The sequence below is a fragment of the Phascolarctos cinereus genome, unplaced genomic scaffold (assembly GCF_003287225.1).
Source record: "Phascolarctos cinereus isolate Bilbo 61053 unplaced genomic scaffold, phaCin_HiC Scaffold_726;HRSCAF=1367, whole genome shotgun sequence".
Classification (NCBI taxonomy): domain Eukaryota; kingdom Metazoa; phylum Chordata; class Mammalia; order Diprotodontia; family Phascolarctidae; genus Phascolarctos; species Phascolarctos cinereus.
The window spans coordinates 334,049,151-334,074,862 of NW_027556098.1; the positions used below are offsets into that span (position 1 = coordinate 334,049,151).

Here is a 25,712-nt window from a genome sequence, read left to right on the forward strand (position 1 = left end):
ATGGTTTATCTACTTAAAGCCATCCAGGATATTACAACATTAAGTACAAATGTAACTAACATAAATGCTGCTGTTGGGTGTGCTGATAATGTAGGAGGAAGGAATTGAAACTGAGACTGCTGATTAATTCAGTATACCTATTTTTTATCTGTACACATGCTTGCTGTCTTTTCTTTTTCCCTACTTTATAATGATTTTTTTAAATGTGTAGCGTGTTCAATTGTGTCTGACTCTTCATGAGTCCGTTTGGGTTTTCTTGTCAAAGATAGTGGAATGGTTTGCCATTTCCTTCTCCAGATCATTTAACCTATGTGAGGAAACTGTAGCAAAAAGGGTTAAATTACTTGCCCAGGGTGACACATCTAGTATGTGTCCAAGGCTAGATCTGAACTCAGGTCTTCCTGATTCCAGGCCTGGCACTCCACCCACTGCGCCCCCTAGCTACTCACACTGTTTAACATAGCCAATGAAATTACAGTGACATTTTATGTCAAAGAGGAAATTATGAAATGAGCAGGTCATTAATTTTTTTTAACATTACACAAAGTGAGAACAACAGGTCTTAGAGCCAAAGGATATATTCTAAGACATGTTTAGATTAAATTACATAACAAATGAACACAAAAGGGAACATTCTGGAAGGGCAAAATAGGAAGTTGTATAGTTACTTGAAAGAAAGGAAAGAAAAACAAGGATCTGCCTATGCTGGGAAGATAAATCACCCATGGTAGAATATAAGTGAATGATAAAAGATTGTAGATTTAAAGACAGAAGTAACATAAGAGGACATCTAGTCCAAATTCCTCATTTTACAAATGAAGAAATAGAGGTTTAAAGACTTGTCCAAGGTCACACAGATAGTAAATGTCAGAAGTAGGATTTGAACCCAGGTTCAAATATCTCCAAATCCAGCACTCTTTCCAGTATACCACACTATCTCACCAGTTTGGGAAGGACCTTAATATTTAGGGCAAAATGAGTCCTATAAGGAGTCTGTAAATTAGCCTAGAAAATAAAAATTGATACTACAAATGCAATAAAACAATGAAACATAGGGAGAAACAAAAGTCACATTATTCAAATATATCTTTGTCATAATCAGTGACTAGTACATAAATGATGATTAATAAATGCTTATTCATTTATAAACATTTTTTTCATATGGAGGGTCAGTACACATTGAATAAAATCAATAACTAAAAAGGAATTAGATACAGAGGATTACTAGAACATTTAGTGAACATACAAAACTATCAGACAATGGCACATGGTGGGGTCCACAACTACAGTGGACTATAGATTATCTTTAAAATATATTATTTAAGATTACATAGGAAGATATGTGACTTTAACAGCACAGTGGCTTTGGCTAGGGAAACTGAATCCACCAACAGAGATTATAAACGTCTGCAGAAAGCAGATAAGTCTTAAGTGTTCCCCAAAGGCATGTATAACAAGGCATGTAACTTAAACTACTATCAGGGTGACTTCCACCAGATTCCATTAATCAATGTCCTTTCAGTACAGGTATTCAGCCAATAATCAATCTGCCCAACTATATACCAGAATGCAACCCATCTTTCTCCATCTTGTCCACAAAAATGTCATATGAGACTTTGCCAAATAGCCATCTCATTTCTAGATGGCCTAAGTTTATGGCATTTCCCTGATACTCTGGCCTAATGATGCTACCAAAAATAAAATTAAAAGGAAATACGGCTATATGGGCATAACTGTCTTATTGAATCTATGCCAGCTACTAGTTATCACCCCTTCAATTTTTAATATCAATTTTAAATGGCATCAGATATTTAATAATGTGTTCTAGATTTTTACTAGGGATTGAAGTGATATTTATTGATCTGTAAATATGTAAACTTAATTTTCCCATTTAAAGAACTCCACAATTGTCCATCTCTAATTATCTGTCACTTCTCACCTCCTCCATCATTCCTCCAAGATTTCCAACTGCAGGTCAGTCAATTCATAAGTATCTCTTAAGTACCTACTATGTGCCAGACATTGTGCTAAGTGTTAGGGAAACAAAAAGAGGTAAAAAAAAAATCCAGTCCCTCCTGTCAAGGAGCTCATCTTTATTTGGATAACATGCAAATAACCATGTACAAACAAGATATATACAAGATAAATAGAAAATCTCCAATTAGAGATTGAGGACTGAGAAAAGTTTCATGCAGAGGGTGGAACTTCAGCTGAGATTTGAAAGTAGCCAGGGAATTCAGGAGGCAGAAATGGGGAAGGAGAGAGTTCCAGACATGGAGGATAACCAATGAAAATTTCTGGAGTTGGGAAATGAAGTGTCTTGTTCAAAAGAAGTAGGGAGGCTAATGTTGCTAGATCCAAAAATCTGTGGAGTAAAGTAAAGTGTGAGAAGACTGGAAAAGTAGGAAGGGGAAGGTTCTGAAGGGCTTTAACAGCCAATCAGCACATTATATTTGATCTTAGAGGCAAGAGGGAACCACTGGAGTTGACTGAGTAGGGGATTGTGAGGAGTGGGGAAAGGTTAACAGTCAAATTTGTACCTTTGCAAGATGAGTTTGACAGTTGAGTGGAAGTCAGGTCATCTTGGGGAGAGCCTTAAGTCAAGGAGACCAACCAACAAGCTGTTGCAACAGTCTAAGCATGAGGTCATGAGGGCCTTCACAAAGATGGTAGCAGTGTCATAGAAGGGGGCATATATGAGAGTTGTTACAAAGGTAAAAACAACAAGATGACAACTGATTAGATATCCATGGCGAGAGAAAGAGGAGACAAAGCATCATACCTAATTTGCAGGCTTGGTTGATGACTCAAGGAAAAACTATGGTCTAGCAGATGTGTCAGATCTTTAGGATATAGATCAACTGGGCTTAAATGCTTAAAGAAGCAGCTCTCACAAGAGAAAGAGTGTAAACTTGAGAATTAGAAGACCTGGGGTCAAATCTTGTCTCTGGTACTTACTAGCTACGTGCCCTTAACCCACTTAACATTCATGGGTCTCAGTTCCCTCATCATGAAACAAGGAGGCTGGACTGGATACCTCTGAGATCCCTTCCTGCTCTAGCTCTTTGATCCAGTGAGTCATGATTAACTGTGCATTCTTTGACTCTCTTTGGCTATCTTTGGCTTCATTTTCCTGTTAAACTTTTTGTTATTTCCTTAAGTCTGAAGACTGTCCATCTCAGTAGAGAAGCTAGGAGCAAAAGAGGAAAACAAGTAATAATAATTTCTCTTTGTCATCTGTTAACATTATATATTACACACAAGGAGTGGGCCTATCCCTTCCTTGTTCTTCTTACTTTGCATGTATTATAAAGTCCTTTTTTTTTTTAGGCTTTAACCATTCTTCTACCAAACACTAACTTAACTCAGTTTTTATTAGCCTTCTTGAGATTAACAAATCTTGTGTTTACATTTTTCTAGCAAGAAATAAGGAAGAAACCTTCTTCATGAGTTATTCAGATTTTACTCTAGATTCATAACATGCTAGGCATAGACGTTTAATAATAACTCCTATTTATGCAGCAGTTTCAAGTTTGTAAAACACTTTAACACACACGGTATTATTTGACACTTGCAACAACCTTATGACTGTGTTATTATTATTCCCATTTTATAAATTAAAAAAAAAATCACCGAGGTTAAGTGATTTGCCTAGGGCAATACAGCTAGGACCTGCCTGAAATGGGATTTAAACTCAGGTTTTCCTGATCCCAAATCCAGTGCTACATCCAGTACTAATGGTATTCACCATTGTAAAGGGACTAGATTGTGAAGCAATTCCACCCTTAGTTACCAGTTAAGCCAATTTACAGGCATCTACTAAGCACCTACTATGTACCAGACACTGTGCTAAGTGTTGGGGATATAAAGAAAGTCAAAAACAGTCCCTGTTCTCAAGGAGCTCATAATTACATGGAAGACACAACATGCAAATAACTATGTTCAAACAAGTTATATATATATATATATGATAAACTGAAGAGAGTCTCCAATGGGCAATTGAGAACGAGAACTCCAACTTTTCAGGCAGGGCACAGAAGAGAATCTAGTTATGCAGACTCCTGATCTCATTCTCATTCCATTCATAAAATCATAGAGAAACTTATAATATGAAAGGAACTCAGAAAATCAAAGGTCATTCTAGTTCAAGTGGTACCTGAACAGGAAGCACTTCTACAAAATTCCCAGTAAGGGGTCATCCCTCTTCCAATTCAAGGCCTTCAGTGATGGAGAATGTATGATTTTTTTTTTCCATTTTTGACGGTTCTAATTTTTAGTTTTCTTTTTATTGAGCTGAAATCTGTCTTTCTACAACTTCTACCCACTGCTCGTATCATTCCCATCGCTGGTCAACTAAAACAAATCTAATATCATCTCCCCATAAAACCTTTCCAAAATTTTAAAACTGTTATCAAGCTCTCCCTAAACTTTTTCTTTTACATTAAATCCAGATTCATCTAGGTCAGAATTAATATGAATAATGAATCTCCTGAAGTAGTGACATATATTTGAATTTGCATTACTCAAAGTCATAATTACATAAAATATTATAATTGTTTCTAGCCAAATGGAAATATACAGTGGGAATTTGAATAATGCAACCACTTTGGAGAATTGTTCATTCATACTAATTGGGACCTAGCTATATAGTACAGTGCCTAGTTCCCTCACTGTTCTGTGTTGTCCTCTGAGCATTACATCTTGTCTACATCCTTCCTAAAAGGTGGTACCCAGAACTGAAAGCAGTGTTCTAGGCATGGCCTGACAGGAGAAGAGTACAAGAAGATGATCTTCTACCATTCATCCTCATTAATAATGTTCTTTTAAAATTAACTTACAATCATGTTCACTTTTTTAGCTGCCATATCACACCTACTCATATTGAGTTTGAAGTTCTTTCCTCATCAAATACCTATATATGTGTGTGTGTGTATATATATATATATATATATATATATATATGTATATATATACATATATATATGTACATATATTTGTATGTGTATATATAAGATAGCTTTTTTAATTCATGAGAACTGTTGTGCATCTATACCTTCCCAATCCTGAAATTAGGCAATTGTTTTTTTCTCAAACCCAAGACTAAGACTTTACACTTAACTCTATTAAATTCATTTTATTACATTCAACTGATTATTCTAGTCTGTAAAAGTATTTTTGGATCCCTTTTTTTCTCTTTTTGTAAAATTAATTAATTTATTTTTATTTTTCTATATTCAATTCCATAAGCTTTTGAATTTTAAATTTTCTCCCCCTCCCTCCTCATCTCACTCCTCAAGACAGTGTGCAATCTGATATAGGTTCTACATATACATTCCTATTAAACATTTTCACATTAGTCATGTTGTAAAAAAGAAATGGAACCAATAGGAGGAACCACAAGAAAGGAGAAACAAAACAGAAGAAAAAAAAGAGCAACAGTATGCTTTGACCTGCATTCAGACTCCAAAGTTCTTTCTCAGGATGTGGATAGCATTTTCCATCATGAGTGTTTTTAAAATTCTCTTGTATCATTGTATTACTGAGAAGAGCTAAGTCTATCAAAGTTAGTCATCACACAATATGGCTGTTACTGTGTACAATGTTCTCCTGGTTCCGCTCTTCACTCAGCATCAGTCTATACAAGTCTTCCCAAGTTGTTCTGAAGTCTACTTGTTTATCATTTCTTGTAGCACAATAGTATTTCATTACATTCATATACCACAACTTGTTCAGCCATTCCTAGACTGATGGGTATCCCCTCAATTTCCAATTCTTTGCCACCACAGAAAGAGTTGCTATAAATATTTTTGTACATGCGAGTCCCATTCCCCCTAGGGATACAGCCCCAGAAGTGCTGTTGCTAGGTCAAAGGGTATGTGCATTTTTATAGCCCTTTGGGCATAGTATGGATCCCAGTTCTTAAGGCCAACATGAAAATCATGTCATCAAGCCAATTCGAGTCAACTATGAATGCTAAATTTCCCAGTATTTTGTGATCAGCAAATTTGACAAACGTGAAATCTATGCCTTCATCACATTATTGATAAAACTGTTGAACAGAACAGGGCCAAGAAAAGATTCCTGGATGGGGGCTCTTAACCTGGGGTCAATAAACCCTCACAGATTTAAGGCAATCTTTGAATTTGAATGGGAAAAAATTACATTTTTATTTTGACAAACATCTAATTGAAATTCAGCATTTCCTTCATTTATTTGTAACTATTACTCTAATTAGAAAGAACACATAGGTTTCACCAAACTGCCAAAATGATCTCTCTCTCTCTCTCTCTCTCTCTCTCTCTCTCTCTCTCTCTCTCTCTCTCTCTCTCACACACACACACACACACACACACACACACACACACACACACATTAAGAATCTCTCCTTTAGGTCAACACATTAACTAGTCAGTACTTCTAGGACATGTCATTCAACCATTTCCAGGGCCAACTAAACTACATTATTGTATATTGTACATTTTTCATTCTTTGCAAAATTACATCAAAAGATATCCTGTCAAATACAATGACAAATTTTAGGAAGACTACAAACACAGCATATCCCTGATCTGCTAATCAGATGGAAGGAAGGAAGGAAGGAAGGAAGGAAGGAAGGAAGGAAGGAAGGAAGGAAGGAAGGAAGGAAGGAAGGAAGGAAGGAAGGAAGGAAGGAAAAATGTTTGCAAGGTTTGCTTGTAATTATTGTCACTTCCCTTTATAAGTTCTTTTAAATCATCACTTTAAAATTATGTTCTAGGGTGTTGTCGGGGATTGAATTCAAGTTCACTCATCTAATTTGAAGAATTCATCTTCTTACCATTTTTCGAAAGTGGGAAAGCATTTGTCCATCTCCAGTGCTATGGTACCTCTCCCATTTTTCACTGCCCTCAAAGGTTATTAACAGTAACTCAGTAATCATCTCTGCCAATTCTCTTGGTATTCCGGAATTTAAATTCATCAAGGAGAATAAGGCTGGTTTTGTTATTATCCTTTTTTATCTTGGTTAACCACTCTCTATTAGCCTTTTTTGCTCTGTCTTAGCAATAATATTAACACATCCACCTATGAATATGAGAAATTACCAAGGGTCAATACACCTCTGGAGAAAAAAGTGCCTGGACAAACACTGCTGAATAGAACACAAAGAACCAGAAGCCTTGAAACTCTCTTTCATGTCTTTAATGTCACATTGCCTCACCATTTAATTATGTCTGTTTCCAAATACAAGATGTGTATAAGTCAGATACCTTCATTCACGTAATCAGACCTACTTCAACAATCCCGACACACTTTAAAAAGATTTCAAAAATGCAATTAACTTACTGTCTGATGATTTTAGCTCAGCAAAATAAACTCTGAAAATAAATTTTCTCTCATGAACTTAACACAGGGAAAGGATTCTGGGAAGATGATGGAGTAGGTCAGAAAACTTTAGGCTCTCCAAATTTCCTCCACAAGAAAAGACAGAACACCATCTCAAAGTGAACATAGATAGCATAAATAAACAAAAGTCCAGGTAAAGTAGTTGTTTTCCTAAGACAACTTAAGAAGACCCCAGAAAGACTAGACATTAAGGGGTGGGGGTTTGGCCTGAGTGAAATGCAAACACCTCCAGGCCTACTCCACAGAATCCACAAGTAACAAGCCCTAGGTGCATCTGGGGTAGGAGGCAGCCTCAGCCTCAGGAACTTTCCCCTCAAAGATAGTATGGGGGTCAGACAGCTGAGTATGAGAAGACTGAGGGACCTTCCACTGTCAAGGGATGCTGGGCACAGTTGTACTGAGCAGGCATGGTCCTGGGCTGTGGTTGGGGTGGGGAGAAGGAGCTGTCGTGCACCTGGTGGGTGTGGTAGCAGAGGGGGAGGAACCCTGCTGACTATGGGAACTTGTAGGACAGCAGAGTTCCTGGTTTCCATTCTAAGGCAGAGGGTGCAGTTGAAATTTGTAGACACCAGAGAGACCACAGGGAACAGTTTTGGGGGCAGTGTGGCTAGGGCCCCTGGCCATAGCATTGGGGTCGAGAGGAGTGTCCAAGGTTAGGCCCTGGGAGAGAGCTCAGAAAATAATAGTATGAAGGACCTGAGGCCTGGAGCATCTCCCAAACCTCAACTAGAATTTGATTATAATAAGCTGCTAAGAAAATAATAAAAATGAGTAAGCAAAAGAGAAAGAACCCAATCAAAAATAGCCACTATGAGGCTAGAGAAGATCTAGGTTCATATTGAGAGGAAGATAGTGGAGCTAAAAAAATAAAGCTTCTCCTTTTTCAATGAGAAATGCCAAATGGTCACAAGCACAAAAAGAATTCCTGGAAGAACTTAAAAAAGGACCTTAAAAATCAAATAAGAGAGATTGAGAAAAATTAGGGAAAAAAATAAAAGCAATACAAGAAAATTAAGAAAAGAAAATCAACCAACTGGGAAAAGAGAATCAAAAACTTAAGGAAGAAAGCAATTTCTTGAAAAACTAGAATTGGGCTAATGATGTGATAGATGACAAGAAATAATAAAACAAAATCAAAAGAATGAAAAAATAGAAGAGATGTGAAATATTTCATCAGAAAAACAACGCATCTGGTGAAGAGATTACAGACAGGCAATACAAAATTGCTGGAGTAACAGAAAAAGAATCAAAAAAAGAATCTTGATATGCTGTTATAAGAAACTATTAAGAAAAGTTACCCCCAAGTTATAGAATAAGAAAGTAAAGCAAAAATACAAAAGATCCACTGATCACTACCTGAAACAGATTCAAGGAGGAAAACTTAAAGAAATAGCCAATTTTCCAAGGTCCCAAATTAAGGAGAAAATATTGCAAGCAACAAGAAAAAAATAAATAAATTTAAATATCACAGAGGTACAATCAGGTCTACACAAGATCTAGCAGTTTCTATACTGACAGACTGCATGTCTTGGAACATTATATTTCATAGAGCAAAAGAACTGGGGTTATGACCAAGGGTAGCTTACCAAGCAAAGCTAAGTGTAATCCTTAATGAAAAAACAAAAGGATATTGAAAGACTTTTAGGTATTTGTAACAAAAACAGCAGAACTTAATGGAAAATTTGACATATGATCCAGGAGAAATATAGGGTAAATATTAAAGATCAATTATAAGGTACTTAATAAGGTCAAACTATTTACTTCTTATAGGTAAAAATGTTATCAGCACTCTTTTGACTGTCATTATTTGGGTAGTGTGAAAGATAGGCTTGGGCTTAGCTGTATATGATAGGGTGATTATAAAACATAAAACTGCATAGGGAGAGATAAAAAGGAGTACTTATCTCATACAAATGAGGGAGAGTTATATAGAAGAAGCAAGTCAGGATGGGAGGCCATCTTGCTGGAAACTTTCATCTGAAATGGGTTAAAGAGGAAACAACATATACATCGAGAAGGATATAAAAGTCTTCTAAATTTAGAAAGAAATAAGAGAGGGAGGGGATAGGATAAGGAACAACTTTTAGAAGGGTATATAGGTTAAGAATTAAAAGGGGAAGGGAATAAAGGAGAAACTCTGAGAAAAGTGAATTAAGGTGGAGAGTGGGAACAGAGGATAAGGAAGAGACTCTTAGAGGGGTGGGTAGATTAAGGAGTGGGAGGGCAAGACAGCAGGTAGAAGTAAATAAGATGAGTCAGGAGGGATAGGGTAAATAGGATGAGAAGTATAATGAAGAAAAATAGGATGGAGGAAGATACACAACAAGCAATTATAATTTTGAATGTGAATATGATGAATTTACCCATAAAATGGAAATGTATAGCAGAATGGATTAAAAATCTGAATTCAACAATATGATGCTTTCAGGAAACACAATAAAAATGAGAGATACAGTCAGAGTTAAAAATAAAGAGCTAGAGTAGAATTTAATATGTGAAAAAAAAAGCAGGGGTAGTTATGATCTCAGACAAAGTTAAAGTTAAAATAGATTTAGTTAAAAGAGAAAACAGGGAACTACACTAGGTATTACTAATATTATTTGATATTGTTTTAGACCATTTAAAATAACTAGACAGTATAAAATTCCTGAAAATATAAGTGCCAAAACAAACAAAGGAACTACATGAACATATATATAAAACACTCTATACAAATAAGTTCAGAGTTAAATAATTGGAGAAATATTAATTGTTCCTGGGTAGCCAAAGTAAATATAATACAAAAAAAAACCCATTTTATCTAATTAATCTATTTATTCCACAAAGGACTACAGCAACTTTGTGTTTGACTAATGTAAAGATTTGATTTATTGGGATAAGAATCCATAATTTGGTAAAGATTGATGAGAAACCTGGAAAGCAGTTTGGCAGGAATTGGGTACAGACCAATACATTAAACCATGTACCAAAATAAGGTCAAAATTGTTACATGACCTAGATATAAAAAGAGATATCACAAGCAATTTAGAAGAACATGGAGCACATTACCTATCAGACTCATAGAAAAGAGAATAACATACAAAGAAAGAAGAGAGAGAGAGCATTGTTGAGGTATAAAATGGATAATTTCAATTATTTTAAATTAAAAAGTTCTTATGTAAATAAAACTAATAAATCCAAGATTAGAAAGAAAACAAAAAACTGGGAGAAAACTTTCAGAGACAATCTCGCAGATAAAGGTCTCATTTCTCAAATATATAAAGAACTTTGTCAAATTTATAAGAATATGAATCATACCCCAATTGAGAAACGGTCAATGGATATGAACAAGTAAATAAATAAAAAGTGCACAGCAGAGAGCAAAAGAAAATCTAGAAGAAAGCACAAAAAAGCTGGGTAGCTTTGAAAACAATGCATAATATTTATTATATAGGTTTTCTTGATATGGAAGTTTATTATTTTATATTGAATCCTCTCATATGTTCTGCTGTGTACATGAAATTTTTTTATTTCTTTTCTCATTTTATATTTAAGTTTAAAATAAATTTTAAAAATTAACAAGAACTTAAACACAAAAAAGGAAGTCTTTAGTATTCAGAAAGAAGTGACAGATATTTCTAAATAAAATTGATTAGAAATTTAAAAAACTTGGGCTGAGAAAAAAATGGCTCAATTAGGAAAAATCTCAATAAGGTAATTACTGATAAAATATGAATTTCAAATTACCTAAATGTCTTAACTAATAAAATAAGCCTAATTGGGTAGCTCTTCCAGATAAAGGCTATTTCCTCCTTAAGGGAATCTATGGTTTTGTGCAGCATTGTGGTAAAGCCCTGGCCTAGGTATTCAGCAATCTGACTTCTTGTCCCACTTTTTCCATTTATTAGTTATGCAAGTTCAGATCTCTTCAGATGCCTGGGCCTCAAAGATGCCTTTTTAAACCCAGAATGGGGACAATGATAATACTTTCTTTATTTAAGTGATAATCTGTTGTCAGAAAAGCTTTTTTCTCAGGCACAAAGTACATTTTTATTACCCAAGCCTTCAATTAATTTTGTTTTCCAGTGCTATAACTACAGGACAAATAAATAAATTTATAATATAACAAAACAAGCTCATATGAGGTATTTGAGGTTTGTTGTTTGTTTTGTTTAACAAAAAAAAAAGCACATATGTTCCCCTCCTAGGATCAATGCCTAGTCAACTGAATCTCTAATGCCTGTTATAGAAATAATTACAGGAAAATAAGTTTTAGAGCTGTAGAAGGCCTTTAAAATCATCTGATCCAATAATTTTATTTTTCAAGTATTAAAAATGAGGCCCAAAAAGGTTCTCAAAAAGAAATCAATATTCAGAATGAATACACTAAGGCTCAGTTGAAGCCTTCATTAGCACCTCCCAAAATTTGTTTTCAATATATTATACTTACTATGCCAGGAAAAATGGAACTCAGTTTTAAAAGACTTTTAAACCAAGATAAAAACAAAAACATGCAATGCTGTTTAAAATTCATCAGAAAAATTTAAAAAAATAATGTACTTGTCTCTATCTGTTAGAATGTGAGTCCTTGAGAGCAGAGACTATTTGGTTTTCTGTTTGTATCTCAAGAGTTTAGCACAGTGCGTTGTATATAATAAGTGCTTAATAAATGCTTTCATAAAAATTTATTCATTCATGGTACCTAATAAATGTGTTATCATTCATCACTTCATTCTGGTGAAAGGAGATTTCACTGAGTTATAACAAGCATAAAAGAAAATGTAAAGTGGGAAAAAAAACACCTAGATTGAAAAAAGAAAACAATGGGACTGATTCTTACCTAATGGCATATGTAGAAGCTGTAATCATGAGGAACAACACCAACACCATGCAGACCCCCGTCAATCCAGGAACTAAAATAAATGTGTAAATAGATAAATATATGTGCATGCATTTAAACTGTTCTGAAAAAAAAAAAAAGAGAAAGAGTTGTTACTTAGAAATTCAAAGTACTTTTCTCTCTGTTGGAAATACAAATCAAAAGCCAAGCAGCTCTGTGTGCTTTTCCATTTTAACTGGCTATTTTATTAATTATCATAGTTTTGTAGACATTCATGCAAAACCTATTTCCTCCCTCCCCACTATGAGTGCTTATATTTTTCATACGGGTTCATGTGGCCTGGTGAATACATATGAATTGTTGTTACCTCTCCCAAAATACACATCACAGCCTGAGACCACAGAATGTCAGAGAAGAACTTTAGCATCTAATGGCCTTGTTGGTTTGGTTATGGTTTTCCCAGCTTTTAAATTTTTCTCTGAGCTAGCTGCTTACCAAAGGACCTCATTTTTTTTTCTAATACTTTTTGGCTATAGTACCTGAAATACAAAGCCCAATGCTTTTCAAAACAGCACCATTAAAAAAAAAACCTGGATGGGAAAAATAGATATTTTCAAACAAAGAGATTACAATGCCAGCTGTTGCTAAGGCCATTGGCAGGTCCATTTTTGTTTTGAAATGAAAAACATGCTGAAATTATGCCTTCTGACTGCCTGATGAGAGAAATTATTGCATGTGTACCAAAACTTGCTCAATATAAAAAGAAATGTACAAAATGACACTGCTTTTCAAAATCAGTAAGACAAACAACTGATGAGATCAGGCTGATGGCAGCCTAGATGGAATGGTGGGCAAAATCAAAATGGCTGATGTACTAACTCTAGGAGACAAGGACTGGACTTGCAATTTTACTTCTGTAGGAAATTCTGATTGTAGAAACATCCATTATGTAAGCAGGTTGATACTCTCTGGGCTGCTTACATCTTAAAGAGTTGTTTGCTGGCAAATTTCCCCACTAGATCAAAGTACAATTGTGAAATGTTTAATGGAATGAATAAAATCATAATACAATGTAGATAATGCAAATTTGTGGTTTTCCAAATCAACATGGTAGCAGGGATCTGTTTCTATTTGAATTTGATCTCACTGGCCAAGAGCGTTGAGAGTGTAAGTTACTTGCCCACACTCACTCAGTCAATTTATATCGGGGCTAAGGTCAACTATACCACTCCGATGTGCTTTAAAAATTAAAAAAAAAAAACCTAAATCACTAAAATGTCTATACCTTTGACCCAGAGATTCCACTGGGCAAATATTCAAAGATGTCAAAAACAGAAAGTTAATGTATATACCAAAATATCCAGAACAGCACCTTTTGGGGTAGCAAAGAATTAGGAATAAAGCAAGAATCCATCATTTGAAGATGAGTAAACAAACTTTGATAAATGAATGAATGGAATATTGCTGCACTATGAAAAAGAAATGACAAATACCGAGAATTCAAAGGAACATGGAAATACATGAATTGTTGTAGAGGGAGGAAAGAAAGGAAAGAAAGATTTGTATACATGTATATGTGTGTGTGTGTGTGTGTGTGTGTGTGTGTGTGTGTAATGACATCATCAATACAAATAAAAACCCAATAAAACAAGACTGAATATCGTGTAATTATATTGACCAAACATAATTCCATAGTAAAATTGAAAACAAACAAACAAACAAACCCAACTTTCTTCATTGCAGAAGGGGGACTATTGGTGTGGATTACTATATGTGCTTCTAGTCATACATAGTCAATGTATTTGCTGGTTTTACTGATTTATTTTTAATTCTTTCTTATTCCTTCTTACAAGGGATGGCTCAACTGATAGAGGAGGGAATATATGCAGAAATGAATACAATATAAAAACAAAAGACATAAATACAAATTATTTTTAAAATGAAAAAAATCTTAATAAGATAGCTTTTGTAGCTCATTGCTACAACACTTATAAAAGCAATCCGATGTTTAATGGGTGTGAATATTCTCATAAAATATAGGTGGAACCTCTTCCATTCCTTAGACTATTTTAAGAAACGATGGTCTTCTGTAAATTTAATGAATTGGCTCTTGACTGACAGATAGAAATTATCTTCCTAGTTCTCTAACTGAAGACTTACCTTATAGGGACTTGCTCTATAAAGTCTGCACTTCACTAGCATAGCAAGCTAGAACCTGAGGTCACCTTCATGCCAGAATAAGGCTCAGAGGATGTTAGCATTGGTTGTACCTCATTAATGCCAGTTAAACATAACTAACTCTGTAATATCAATCTCTGGTTATTTTACTTCTCCCAATAGACAATGAGTTCTTTGGGGGCATGACCTGCATGGCTTTCATATTTTTACTTCAAGCATCTAGCTATGTTGGCACATATATGGACAATAAATTTTTATTGATTGAATAATTCATTTTTCTACATAACACAAGTATCATGGATGCCTAAAAGCCCCAAGTTAGAAACCCTGGGCCCCTATATAAAGCAGGGTAATACATTGATATCAAGAGAAGTTTTTCCTCATTTTGCTTGTTTTGGACCCAGAATCAGGAAATCTTGAGTTTAAATCTGTGCTCACTTAGCTGTATAACCATGCACAAATCACTTTACCTTAGTCTGTCTCAGTTTCCTCATCTGTAAAATGAGATTTATAATAGCACCTACTTTCCAAGGTTTTGTGAGAATAAAATGTGATAATATTTGTAAAATAATTTGCCAACCTTAAAGTGCTATGTAAATGCCATCTATCATCATCATATTATTATTATCATTATTATTATTACAGAGTACTAATATCCTTCACTACCATGACTCAGTTTCCTTTTCATTCTGAAACTCTCCTCAAAGCCTGGGGTGTTCTAATCCTGGAACATCACTCCACCATACCAGTCGCCTTCTCCCATTGCTAAATCCCTTCTGGATACTTTATTTTGGCAATGAGCTTAAGCTGGTAATCCTTCATTCACCTCTGGGCTGACCTTCTGACTCTGGACTTTTCCATCATGTCCCAAGATGAGTACCTTCTCTATCACCCCACTCCCTTTGTTTTTCAGCTCCCTTTTATACGTGTTGTCTTCCCCCTTTAGAGTGTAAAATTGTTGTGGGCAAGGATTGTCTTTTTTGCTTGTATTTTTAATCCCCAGCGTTTAGCACAATGATTTCCACATAGTAAGTATTTAATAAATGTCTGTTGTCTAATTACCTGCTTCCTTCTGAAAAAAAATACCATAGAATCATGGATTATAAGTAGGAAGAAATCTTTAGTGGACATCTAGCCTAACTCCTCTTTTAACAGATGAAGAAACTGAGGCCTGGAGAGGTTAAATTACTTGCCAACATCACATAGATAGTAAGTAGAAGAACCAGAACTGAAACCCATTTCCTCTGACTATAAATCTTGTGCTTTTTCTCTTTACTAAGCTCAGGATATGCCCATCTCTAGATGGACTTATTAGCAAAACACTCAAGGTGATTAAAGTGTCACAGTAGTAAAGTAGTGGTGCCTAAGTTTTTACATATGTCACTAGGGACCTTACTGTGATTATAAGTGAAGATGGAGTTTGGCAAAGATCAAGCTAAGCAGAAACAAGTAAGCTTTCTTAATTGTAAATCATAGTCTCTCATAACCACCTCACAGTATGCCTATTCAGAAAAAATAGGCAAAATTAATTGTTGGTACCTTTTTCCCTAACCACCAGGTGCCTAGTGCATTTATGCTATCCCTCTAGCTTTCAGAAAAACCTTACTTGGCTAATTGCCCAGGACTTACCTCCTCTAAAACTCTCTCATCTACCAATGTACCACTTCTTCAACCTACTCTCAAAATTCCTATGGCCATAGAGGCACAGCTGTCTGCTATATTTGAGAATAAAAGATATTTGATTGTATTAATCTATACTAGGATATCAATGACTAACAAATAGCCCAACCCTCTACTTATTTGAAAATTTTAAATGCCTTAAACCCCAATGAACCTATAATGGCTGAAATGTCATCAGGGTAAGGGCATAGGGGACTGTGATACAACTTCTCATCACCTCCCTGAAGATAACTGCCTAAAAAGACAGACTATTCTCATTTCATATGGTACTGGCATACAGTTTTGGAGACCCTGAAAAAAATATTTGGGAATCAAAATGTAAGAAGAATTTAAACTTATGTCCACGGCATCTTGTTTTGGAATATGAAAAAAAAAAGTTGTAAACCTAATACTGCAGGCACTGATTACGTTCATAGACTTAGACATAATAATGAGGTATTCTCCATTATAAACAATGTCTATGGGTATGGAGCACTATGTATACTATCTCTGACTCCACTAAGGGGATGGTTAGTTGACATTCTTTTCTTTCTTCCTTCTATTTTCTTCTTTCTTTTTCTCACACTTCTGGGCATGAGGAGTAGGGAAATACACAGAAATAAAGGTGGTGTAAACACAAAACATCAAACAAATTTTAGTAAAGAAAAAAGATATATTCTCCTTAGATATAAAATCTCCCTCATATATTCATATATCAAGAGAAGAATGTAAATTATGCCGTTACAATGAATCAAGAAGGTCAGAAGTGGCTTACAAGTCATCCCTGTTGCCTCTGGGAAGAACCAAGCCAGAATATTAGGTTCCTATGCTTTTCATTAAAATATATAAAATAGATGACTACATGGAAAAATGTTAAAATGTTATCATTCTTATATAAAGCCAGGTTGCCCAAGAATAGCTTTGATGATAGGAGACTCTTCAATAGTCCAGGGCTTCATGCAATTAGCACAATTCATTTGAAAAGAGAAACATCTGAAATATCTCAGTATCTATCATTTGGACCTTGCAGTAGACATCCTTTTTGAAAGTTACAAGCATGTTTGCCAAGTATATATACCTCTGTTTTATATTTGACTTGGTATAAATAATTAGATGATTGTTGATATAAAGTTCTTTCTTGAGTCAAGCAGAGGAGGGATAGTGTCAGCTTGTCTGTGACACTGAAGATGAAAAACAGAAAAGCTACCAGTCTGAGTCGGCCTCATAACAGGGACTCATTTTCCAGACACAAAGGAGGGAGGAAGAACTCCCTACCCCAACTCCCCCATTCTCTGATTCACCACCTGAAGGCATGGCAAGTGGATCTTTTAACAAGGCAGAAAGAAAGAAACCAAATAGTCACTACAACATGGATCAAGTCATGACACATCAAAGTGGGCCCGCAGAGGCCCTGGCAAGTGTTTCAGGACTTCAGCCAGTGCTGCTTCTTAATCAGTTGCTTTCCTCACTCCACTCCTTCAATAATCATAAATGTGTCATCACAAATAGCATCCTGAACAATTATGTTGTGATCCTACATGGCAATTAAGGCTCCAAGAATTAGTGGAATGAGCTTTGTGAAGACAATGGAATTAGTAAGACAATTCCCCTCAGAGATCTTATTAAGAAGCAGCTCCTCCAGGTCAATCATTACTCTTGCTTGCACGTTGGAGTTCCTTATGTGCCTCTTCTACTCTTTCCCCCTTCATCGGGTCCTGTGACCTTTTAGTCAATTGTATGACTATAAAGATGTAAGGAATGATAAAATCCTGAATGTTTTCTTCTCATATTCATATCATACATGTGAAAATGCTATCATAAAGCTTTGCCTTTTTTGCTTATGTTGATCATAAGAATTTCAGATAGCATGCCCTCTTGCCCCTTGAAATTATTTTTCTTGCTTTGGGGTATAAAATAAAACCACCACAGCCAATTCCTTTACATCTAAAAGAAAAACCTATGAATCATCCTTCCATTTACCTACAACTTCTTTTTGTCTTCTTACCTTATCACCAGAATATCAATGTTGACAAAGTTTAGTTCTTTCAACGTCAATTTAGTCATTAGTAAGGAGTCTCACATTTAAAGTGGTTGGAGCTAAGATGACCTAAGAACTGTCTCATTCTTAATTACCTTCTCCCTGCTTTTCCATTTTTTTATCTATGGTCAAAAAAGCTGAGGTAACTTTTTCATAAAATATCTTCTTTGTTTTGTAGGTTGCCATGGCAAAATAATTCATTCATCCGCTAATGGCCAACCTACTAGTGACAAGCTTCACTGACTTTAGTTAAACTGGTTCTCAGATAGCAGACGGTGTCATGAGCTCTGTACTTGAAGATATTCCAATGTGGTACAAAACCTGACACTTCAGTGGTATAGTCTTCAAGAAACTGGAGACAATTACATTTTGGGATGACGCATCAAAGTAGGACTTTGCAGAGGGGAATCAAATTCTACATCTTTATTTTGAATTTAAGAGTATTCTTACCATAGTGAACCAAATTGTCATGTGTTTAATTCACTTTTAGTACCACAAGATAGGAAATAATCTATATTCCAATCCACTAGGGTCTCTTCTCATGTTTTTTTTTCCTATTAAGTGGCAAATCTCCCAAAAGAAAACAAACTGGCCTTTCAATTAATGATCAACAAATTTAGATGAAAGAGGGTATTTGTTGGTATTTGCTGAATTTGCTCACCTATGAAAAAGGTACTCTAAAATTGAAAGTCCAAAAAACTTGCAGAGATAGCTTACTATATGTTCAATTATTAACTGTATAATAGCTGATCCTAGATCATACAAGCCAGGAACTTCTCTTAGAGATGAAATTTCCACTTCATGAGATCCTTTCTGAATTACAGTAACTAAATCTACATAAAAAGAATCCAACATAGACTTGCTTTTCTACTCAACTTCCAGTAGTAAATACTTAGAAACTGGAAAATTTGGGTTTCAGCCCCGCCTCCAAAACATAATATCTGTGTGACCCTGGACAAATCACTAAACCCATAGGCAACTTACAAAGACTCTCTGAGTTGCATATCAGTTGCTGTTCTGCATTGGCAGAGTTCTTCCCTAAAAGAACCATGAAGCTATGAAATCAAAGCATCAGGTTAAAAAGTACATAAATTTATAGAAAAAAAATTTAAAATAGTAATAATAACTATAACTAATATTTATATTATATATATTATATATGTAATACAACTAATATAGCACCTGCCTACTATGTGCCAGGCACTGCGCTAAGCATTTTACAAGTATTATCTCATTCCCCCACCAACCCCAGGAGGTAAATATTATTATTACCACTTTACAATTGAGAAAACTGAGGAAAAGTTTAAGTGACTTGCCCAGAGTCACACAGCCAGTAAGTGTCTGAGTCTGCTTTTGAATGCAGGACTTTTTTATTCTATTCCCAATGCTCTACCCACTGCACCATCTAGCTGCCCCAAATGTAATATGATTTTAAATTATATTTATAAATATATATTCTATTTCCTTTATAGTTTAAGATATATACCTTTTATTTCTCATTGCATCTCTAGGGTTTATCTATAATTTTTGCAATACTTTCATGGTACCCCTCATTCTCTTCAAAACTTAGCTCAAATACCATCTTCTGTATGAAGTTCTTTGTTGACCCTATAATTGCTAATGTGCACTCTCCCTAATTGCTTTGCATTAATTTTGTTCTTGCTCAGAATAACTTGCATTTGTTGTCTTGATTATAAGGTCTTTGAAAATAGATACATTTCATATCTTGCCTTCGTAATCCCAGTACATAGCACAGTGTCTGCCAAAGAGCAGGCAATTCATAAATGTGTACTGATTGACTGATTAGTAAAGTAAATCAAATTCATATAAAACAAAAAAGAAATTCAGTTATATTTTACATGTTAGAAATTTTAAATATACAATGTCATAACCTAATTATGTGGCTATTGGGCAAAGGGATAGACAGTGAGAGCATGAACCAGCAGGGAAAATGTATCATTATGTAATTTCCCCTTTTCTTCATAAAGTTCTGGCTCAAAAAGAAAAAAAAAATGCTACTTATTCTAAATAGTAATCTTGTAGCCCAATATTCAACACTAATTCTGAAAAATACAATATGTCTTAATATTTCAGCTGAGGAATCTACTGTGATAGTGAGGACTTTATAAGGCTTCCCAGAATCTTCAAAGAAAGCAGCTGATGGCAACTTACCAGTGGTGAAGAGAAGTTTCCTGGGATCCTGAACAAAACAAAGACAAATTATTGAAAGAAAACAAAATATAAAAAGATGAATCAGGCACAATTTTTCAAAGGACCCAAAAAACATAAGCACGTGTTGGGTAGATATGACACTTCCCTTTCAGAGGGATAGTAAGTATTTCATATGTTGGAAGGGACTCTAGGAGTTCAGTGTCATAGGATATATCCCTTCCTTCAGGCATGACCTCAAAGAAACATCTTTAAGAAATCAGACATCCATCTCTGAAAGTACATTGGACTAGAAATCAGAAGATCAAGGCTCCATTTAGTAACATAACCATGGTCATCCCATTTAACCTTTGTGACCCAATTTTTTCATCTGTAAAGTGGAGATGACAATACCTGACCCATTGGCTTCACAACAGCTCAAGTGTTATTGTGAGAATCAAGTAGAGTAATGGATATGAAAGCTCTTTGTAACCTGAACGGTATTATACAACTGCATATACTCTTATTCCCATTATTAAATCCTTTTACTAATATTAATAGTTGATATTAATTTGTATTGACTTCTACTATTAATATTGTCATCTTTTCTTATGTTTGACTTATCCTTCTCATGTGGAAATGAAGTGTCTTTGTCTGTTTCTGCTTCCCTTTCTGTTTCTGTATCTGTCTATGTGTGTATGTATCTCTTTCTCCCTCCCTCTCCTCCTCTCCTTCTCTCTCTCTAAAATTAGATGACTTACCAACAGCTTTTAGACAACTTTTAGTGATATTGGCAACTACTTAATTCTGCTTGACCCATTGAGCATAAAGATAACACAGCATCCGTTCCCTTCTTCACCATTGTGTCAAGGTCAAGGACTAGCTTCAAGCAAGGCTAGTCAGAACAAGGAAGAACAAGCAGCTACTGACTTGGGGTAACATAAGCCCCAATCACACACCTCCCCTACTAGCTCACCATTTAGTGATCTAAGGTATTTGCTAAGCCAGGACTTTTTAATTATAGTAAATTAAATATATAAATAAACTACATTATGAACAATAATTTTAAGCAAAAAAAAAAGCCACCTTAAGGGCTAAAGCATCATTATCTGTAATTCTTTCATTTAATCATCACATATTAAGAGCATACTACAGGCATACGCTATTGTGCTAGAAGCTAGTAAAGGTACAAAGCTGACCTAAAATGTTTATAGTCTAAAATAGAAAGAAGGCACAAAACCCAGAGAATAATAATACACAATTATCACCTGCCATCAACATCAGTCAACAGGGTTCTGATCAAATGTCATATAGGACAGGTTAAGTTTGGAGGTGATGGAAAGCTAGAATACGCAGCCAGGGAACCAAATTAAAATACTGAGCTACCAGGGTTGGAGACATGGGGAAAAGAAGTGGGAGTATATCCCAGAGAGATATCATTTAATGTTCCATTCAGCAGGGGGCTGGGCTATTCAAGGCTCACAGAACGGAGGGCTCCAGATTAACAAAGCAAGACATGGAGATGAAGATACCCTAAACACTCAAAATATCTTGATGTTTTTAGAGAGAAAGTGCAATTCAAGAGACCTGGTGAAATTGGGCAGCTGTAGTGGAGACACTGATGCTGCTAAATGATAGGAGTTAGGAGTGAAGTCTGAGTAGCCAACACCTGGGCAGATGTGTTTACAAAGCGGATACTTCTCCAGTTCCCCTTATCTGCTGCAAGGGATCTGAAATTGTAATAATGCATATTCCTTGAACTAAAAAGGAATTTCAAAAAATTAACTGAACAAGCACATTTTACGATGCTTTAAACGAGCAGCAAGTTTCTGATTTCCAGAGAAAACCATCAAACCTCATTAAATGGCACACAAGAGTCAAAAGGAAAATATGATCTCACAGAAAACCCACCTCATCTCGATATCTTGCTGCATTTATTTCAAGGAAATCTTCATTGTAATTCACAGAGAAGTTCAGAGCATTCACCAGATGGGCAGCAACATGGACTCCTAGAAAACCCAACAAGGCCCTGATTTATTAGGAGTCTTCTGTGGATGATTTAAGTTCCACTACAAAGGGGTCAGTTGTTAAAAAAAAAAAAAAGATTCTGCTTTGACAGCTGCACTGGGAATGGAACATGATAGTTACTTAGAAGTATGATGATAAATAGGCAGCTTTTTAGTTAGAAATGAAGTTGTATCAGAAAAGGATCCATGTTGGAGAAATCATACTAGTGAATACTTATTATATTTATTTATAAATGCCATGGCAGACTGGAAAATATCAACAATAATAGCTAGCATTTATAGAACTTTAAGATTTGTAATATGCTTTAGAAATATCTCATTTATCCCCACAAACCTTGGACATATATGTTACTATTATCCTCATTTTACAGATGAAGAAACTGAGGCAGAGACCACATGGACTTGTTCAAGGTCACATAATTAACAAAAGTCTGAGACTGGATTCAAACTCAGATCTTCCTGACTCCAAGAGAAGCACTCTATTCATTGCAGCACCTAGTTTCCATTGTACCCCACAATCCCCCTCTCCCTCTACATACCCCCAACTTAAATATAGTATATTACAATGACTGATTGAGTGTCCATGTCCCACAGCAGAGAATGTGACAGAGAAAAAAAGAGGCCAGACCATCAATCTAAGGAGCAGATATTAAAGAAGAAATGCTCAAACTAATCAGTCAATCAGGAAGCATTTATTAAGTATCTAGTTGCTACAGTGAATAGAGTGCCAGGCCTGGAGTCAGGAAGACCTGAGTTTCAGTCCATCCTCAGACACTTGCTAGCTGTGTGACCCTGGGCAAGTACCTTAACCATATTTGCCGCAGTTTCCTCATCTGTGACATCAGGTGGAGAAGGAAATGGCAACCCAGTTCAATATCTTTGCCAAGAAAATCCCAAAAGGGTTCACAAAGAGTTAGACACGACTGAAAATGAGTAAAAAAAAATACATGACGGGCACTGTTAAGTGCTATGGATAAAACCAGAAGTGAAACAGTCTCTGCCTTAAGGGCTTATATTCTGATATATCCTCACACTAGTGAATTGGTAAAGATGTTCATCATTAGATCATACATTTAGAGTTGGAAGGGACTTAAAAAGGATATCAGTTCACACTCCCTCTTTATACAGATAAGGAAATTAAGGCTAAGAGGGGTTAAACGATTTGCCCAGAGTCACACAGCTGGTAAGTACTTGAGACACAATTTGAACTCAGGTCTTCCTGATTCCAAGCCCCCAGAGCTCTAGCCATCATACCACCCAGCTGCCTAATAAAGTTGAATAATTGGGGAGGTCAGCGTTGGAGTGGCTGTGGTAAGACAGGTATCCTAATATACCACCGCTATCTAAATCCTGGACGTGGCATTATTCTAGAACTACAAAGTTCCTGCTGTTCAGGAGTTTCTATGGTATATTTTCATTTTCAAACATCTTTTTATTCATTGAATCCAGCTGTAATTTTTAAAGTTTTTTTAAAATGTTGTTTCTCCTAATAATCTGCAATAAAACCATTGCCTTTCAACAACATAGACATGACCTGCTCTAGGGGGAACATTGGGTTCTTATAATATGACATGCATTAATAAAAGCAATTATCTGTGGGTCTTTACAAGGATACGTAGAAGTCTAATCTTTTTGACAAGAAAGCCATTATTCACAGTCAACAGCTGAACTCCCCCATAGAAAGTTACTATCCATAGCAAATCATAACTCTAGCACTTTTAAGGTCTTTCTGCTAGGCGAGCCTTCAACCTTATAAAATCTTACCTGAAAAGATACATATGGTAACACCACAGGTTATGTGGAAAGTTCTACTTTTATCTAAAAGCCTTCTTGTTCTTCTGCTTGCAACCTAAAATTTGAAAAAAAAATTAACAAATTCTTTTACTAAAATATAGTAACAGGCTAAACTGTATAAAATATCTAATCATATAGGGAAAAATCATTCAGCTCCTATTTTAACAATGTTTTACTTTCAGAGAATGTGAAGCAGTCAGACAAAGAGTACTATCTGTCCACTGAGCTATATCCAGTCGTCCTCATGAATACCTGGCCACTGGACCCAGATGGTTCTGGAGGAGAAAGTGAGGCTGGTGACCTTGCATAGGCCTCCCGCATTCAAAACAAAGTCAATTGCAAGTCATGTCACCATCTCCCTGATGCCATAGTCCTCTTTGAGAATGAAGGACAAACACAATTCTCTATCCTCACCTTCTTTACCCTTTGAAAACTGGAAGCCAAAGTGCAGTGGACAAGAATGAGAATCCTGAGTACAAAGTCTGAGAAGTCTTATGATAATTTTATATTTGTGACTGACTAAATTAAAAACAAAGGAAATTCAAAAAACAACGCAACAAGCTGGCATTCTGTGGTTTTCTATTCATTTGAGGTATTGCGTAGTGGGGAGCAGGCAAAGCAATCCCAAAAGAACAGTTATTTTTAAATGGTTAAAATTAAATAACTCTGTAACACTTAAGTAAATGTGGGGGGGGGGATATTTATTTATTCATCTATTTTATTTACTTAGAGCCTAGACGCAGGATTTCATTGGTTTAGGGAATTCCAGTGAGAAAATTTCCTCTCTCAGTGCAGACTGACAAGTAACTGTTCCTTGTCTTAAATTATTACCTTATTGTATGCGTTTAAATAGATTGAATGATTTATCTTAATAAATACTTACTAAAGTCCCTAACACAGGTGAGACACTATGATAAGTGTTGTGGATACATAAAGATAAAAATTACAGTGGCTGCTCTCAAGGAGCTTACACTCTAATCAAGGCAATACAGCATGTACCAAGTAAATATGATGCTATGTAAAATGAGATGAGTCAAGGAGAAGTTAAGGTAAAACTATCTAGGAAAATTTGAAGATGGATCAATCAATTATAGAGGAGTACAAATAGGTGTGAGGGATGGAGAGCAGAATCAAGGAAGGCTTCATGAAAAATGCAGCATCAGAACTGAGAAAAAAAGCATTTCACCTGATAAATCTGAGGAACGAGAGAATGGACTGAGGTAGAGAAACAGCTATCAGTGCAATTCAGCTAGAACAGAGTATGCATGAGATAAGGATACAAAAGTAGACTGCAGCCAAATTAGGGGTGTTCTTAAGGGATAAAGTAAGGACTTTATATTTGACCCTATATATAATAGGGAGCCACTAAAGGTTTTTGAGCAGGTGATTGGCATGGTGAAATGGAAAGCAAGGGAATTATTTCAGCAACTGTGTGAAGTGTCCTACACACACACACACACACACACACACACACACACACACACACACACACACACACTAAAGGCATTGGGGAGTTGTAATGTGCCTCTAGTGGTGAGAATACTCACAGAGATGAAATCATGGACTCTTAAAACATTCAAAGTATGATTGAATAGGAAAGAGACTGTAACAAAGGAAATCACTTGGGAAACTATTATAACATTCTTTAATTAAGGTGCTGGCCATG

At 35.6% G+C, this 25,712-nt stretch overlaps 1 protein-coding gene across 2 annotated transcripts in view; it reads right to left on the reverse strand.

The window, feature by feature from the left end:
• Positions 1-25,712, reverse strand: part of NOX4 (NADPH oxidase 4) — a 232,975-nt gene that overhangs the window by 162,165 nt on the left and 45,098 nt on the right. For both annotated transcript variants that reach the window (XM_020993815.2, XM_078156966.1), the window contains 4 exons: positions 24,017-24,101; positions 22,137-22,234; positions 20,250-20,277; positions 12,203-12,275 (listed from right to left, as the gene is read on the reverse strand). In XM_020993815.2, coding sequence (XP_020849474.1) covers positions 12,203-12,275; positions 20,250-20,277; positions 22,137-22,234; positions 24,017-24,101 — 284 coding nt within the window. The remainder of the gene's footprint in view (positions 1-12,202; positions 12,276-20,249; positions 20,278-22,136; positions 22,235-24,016; positions 24,102-25,712) is intronic.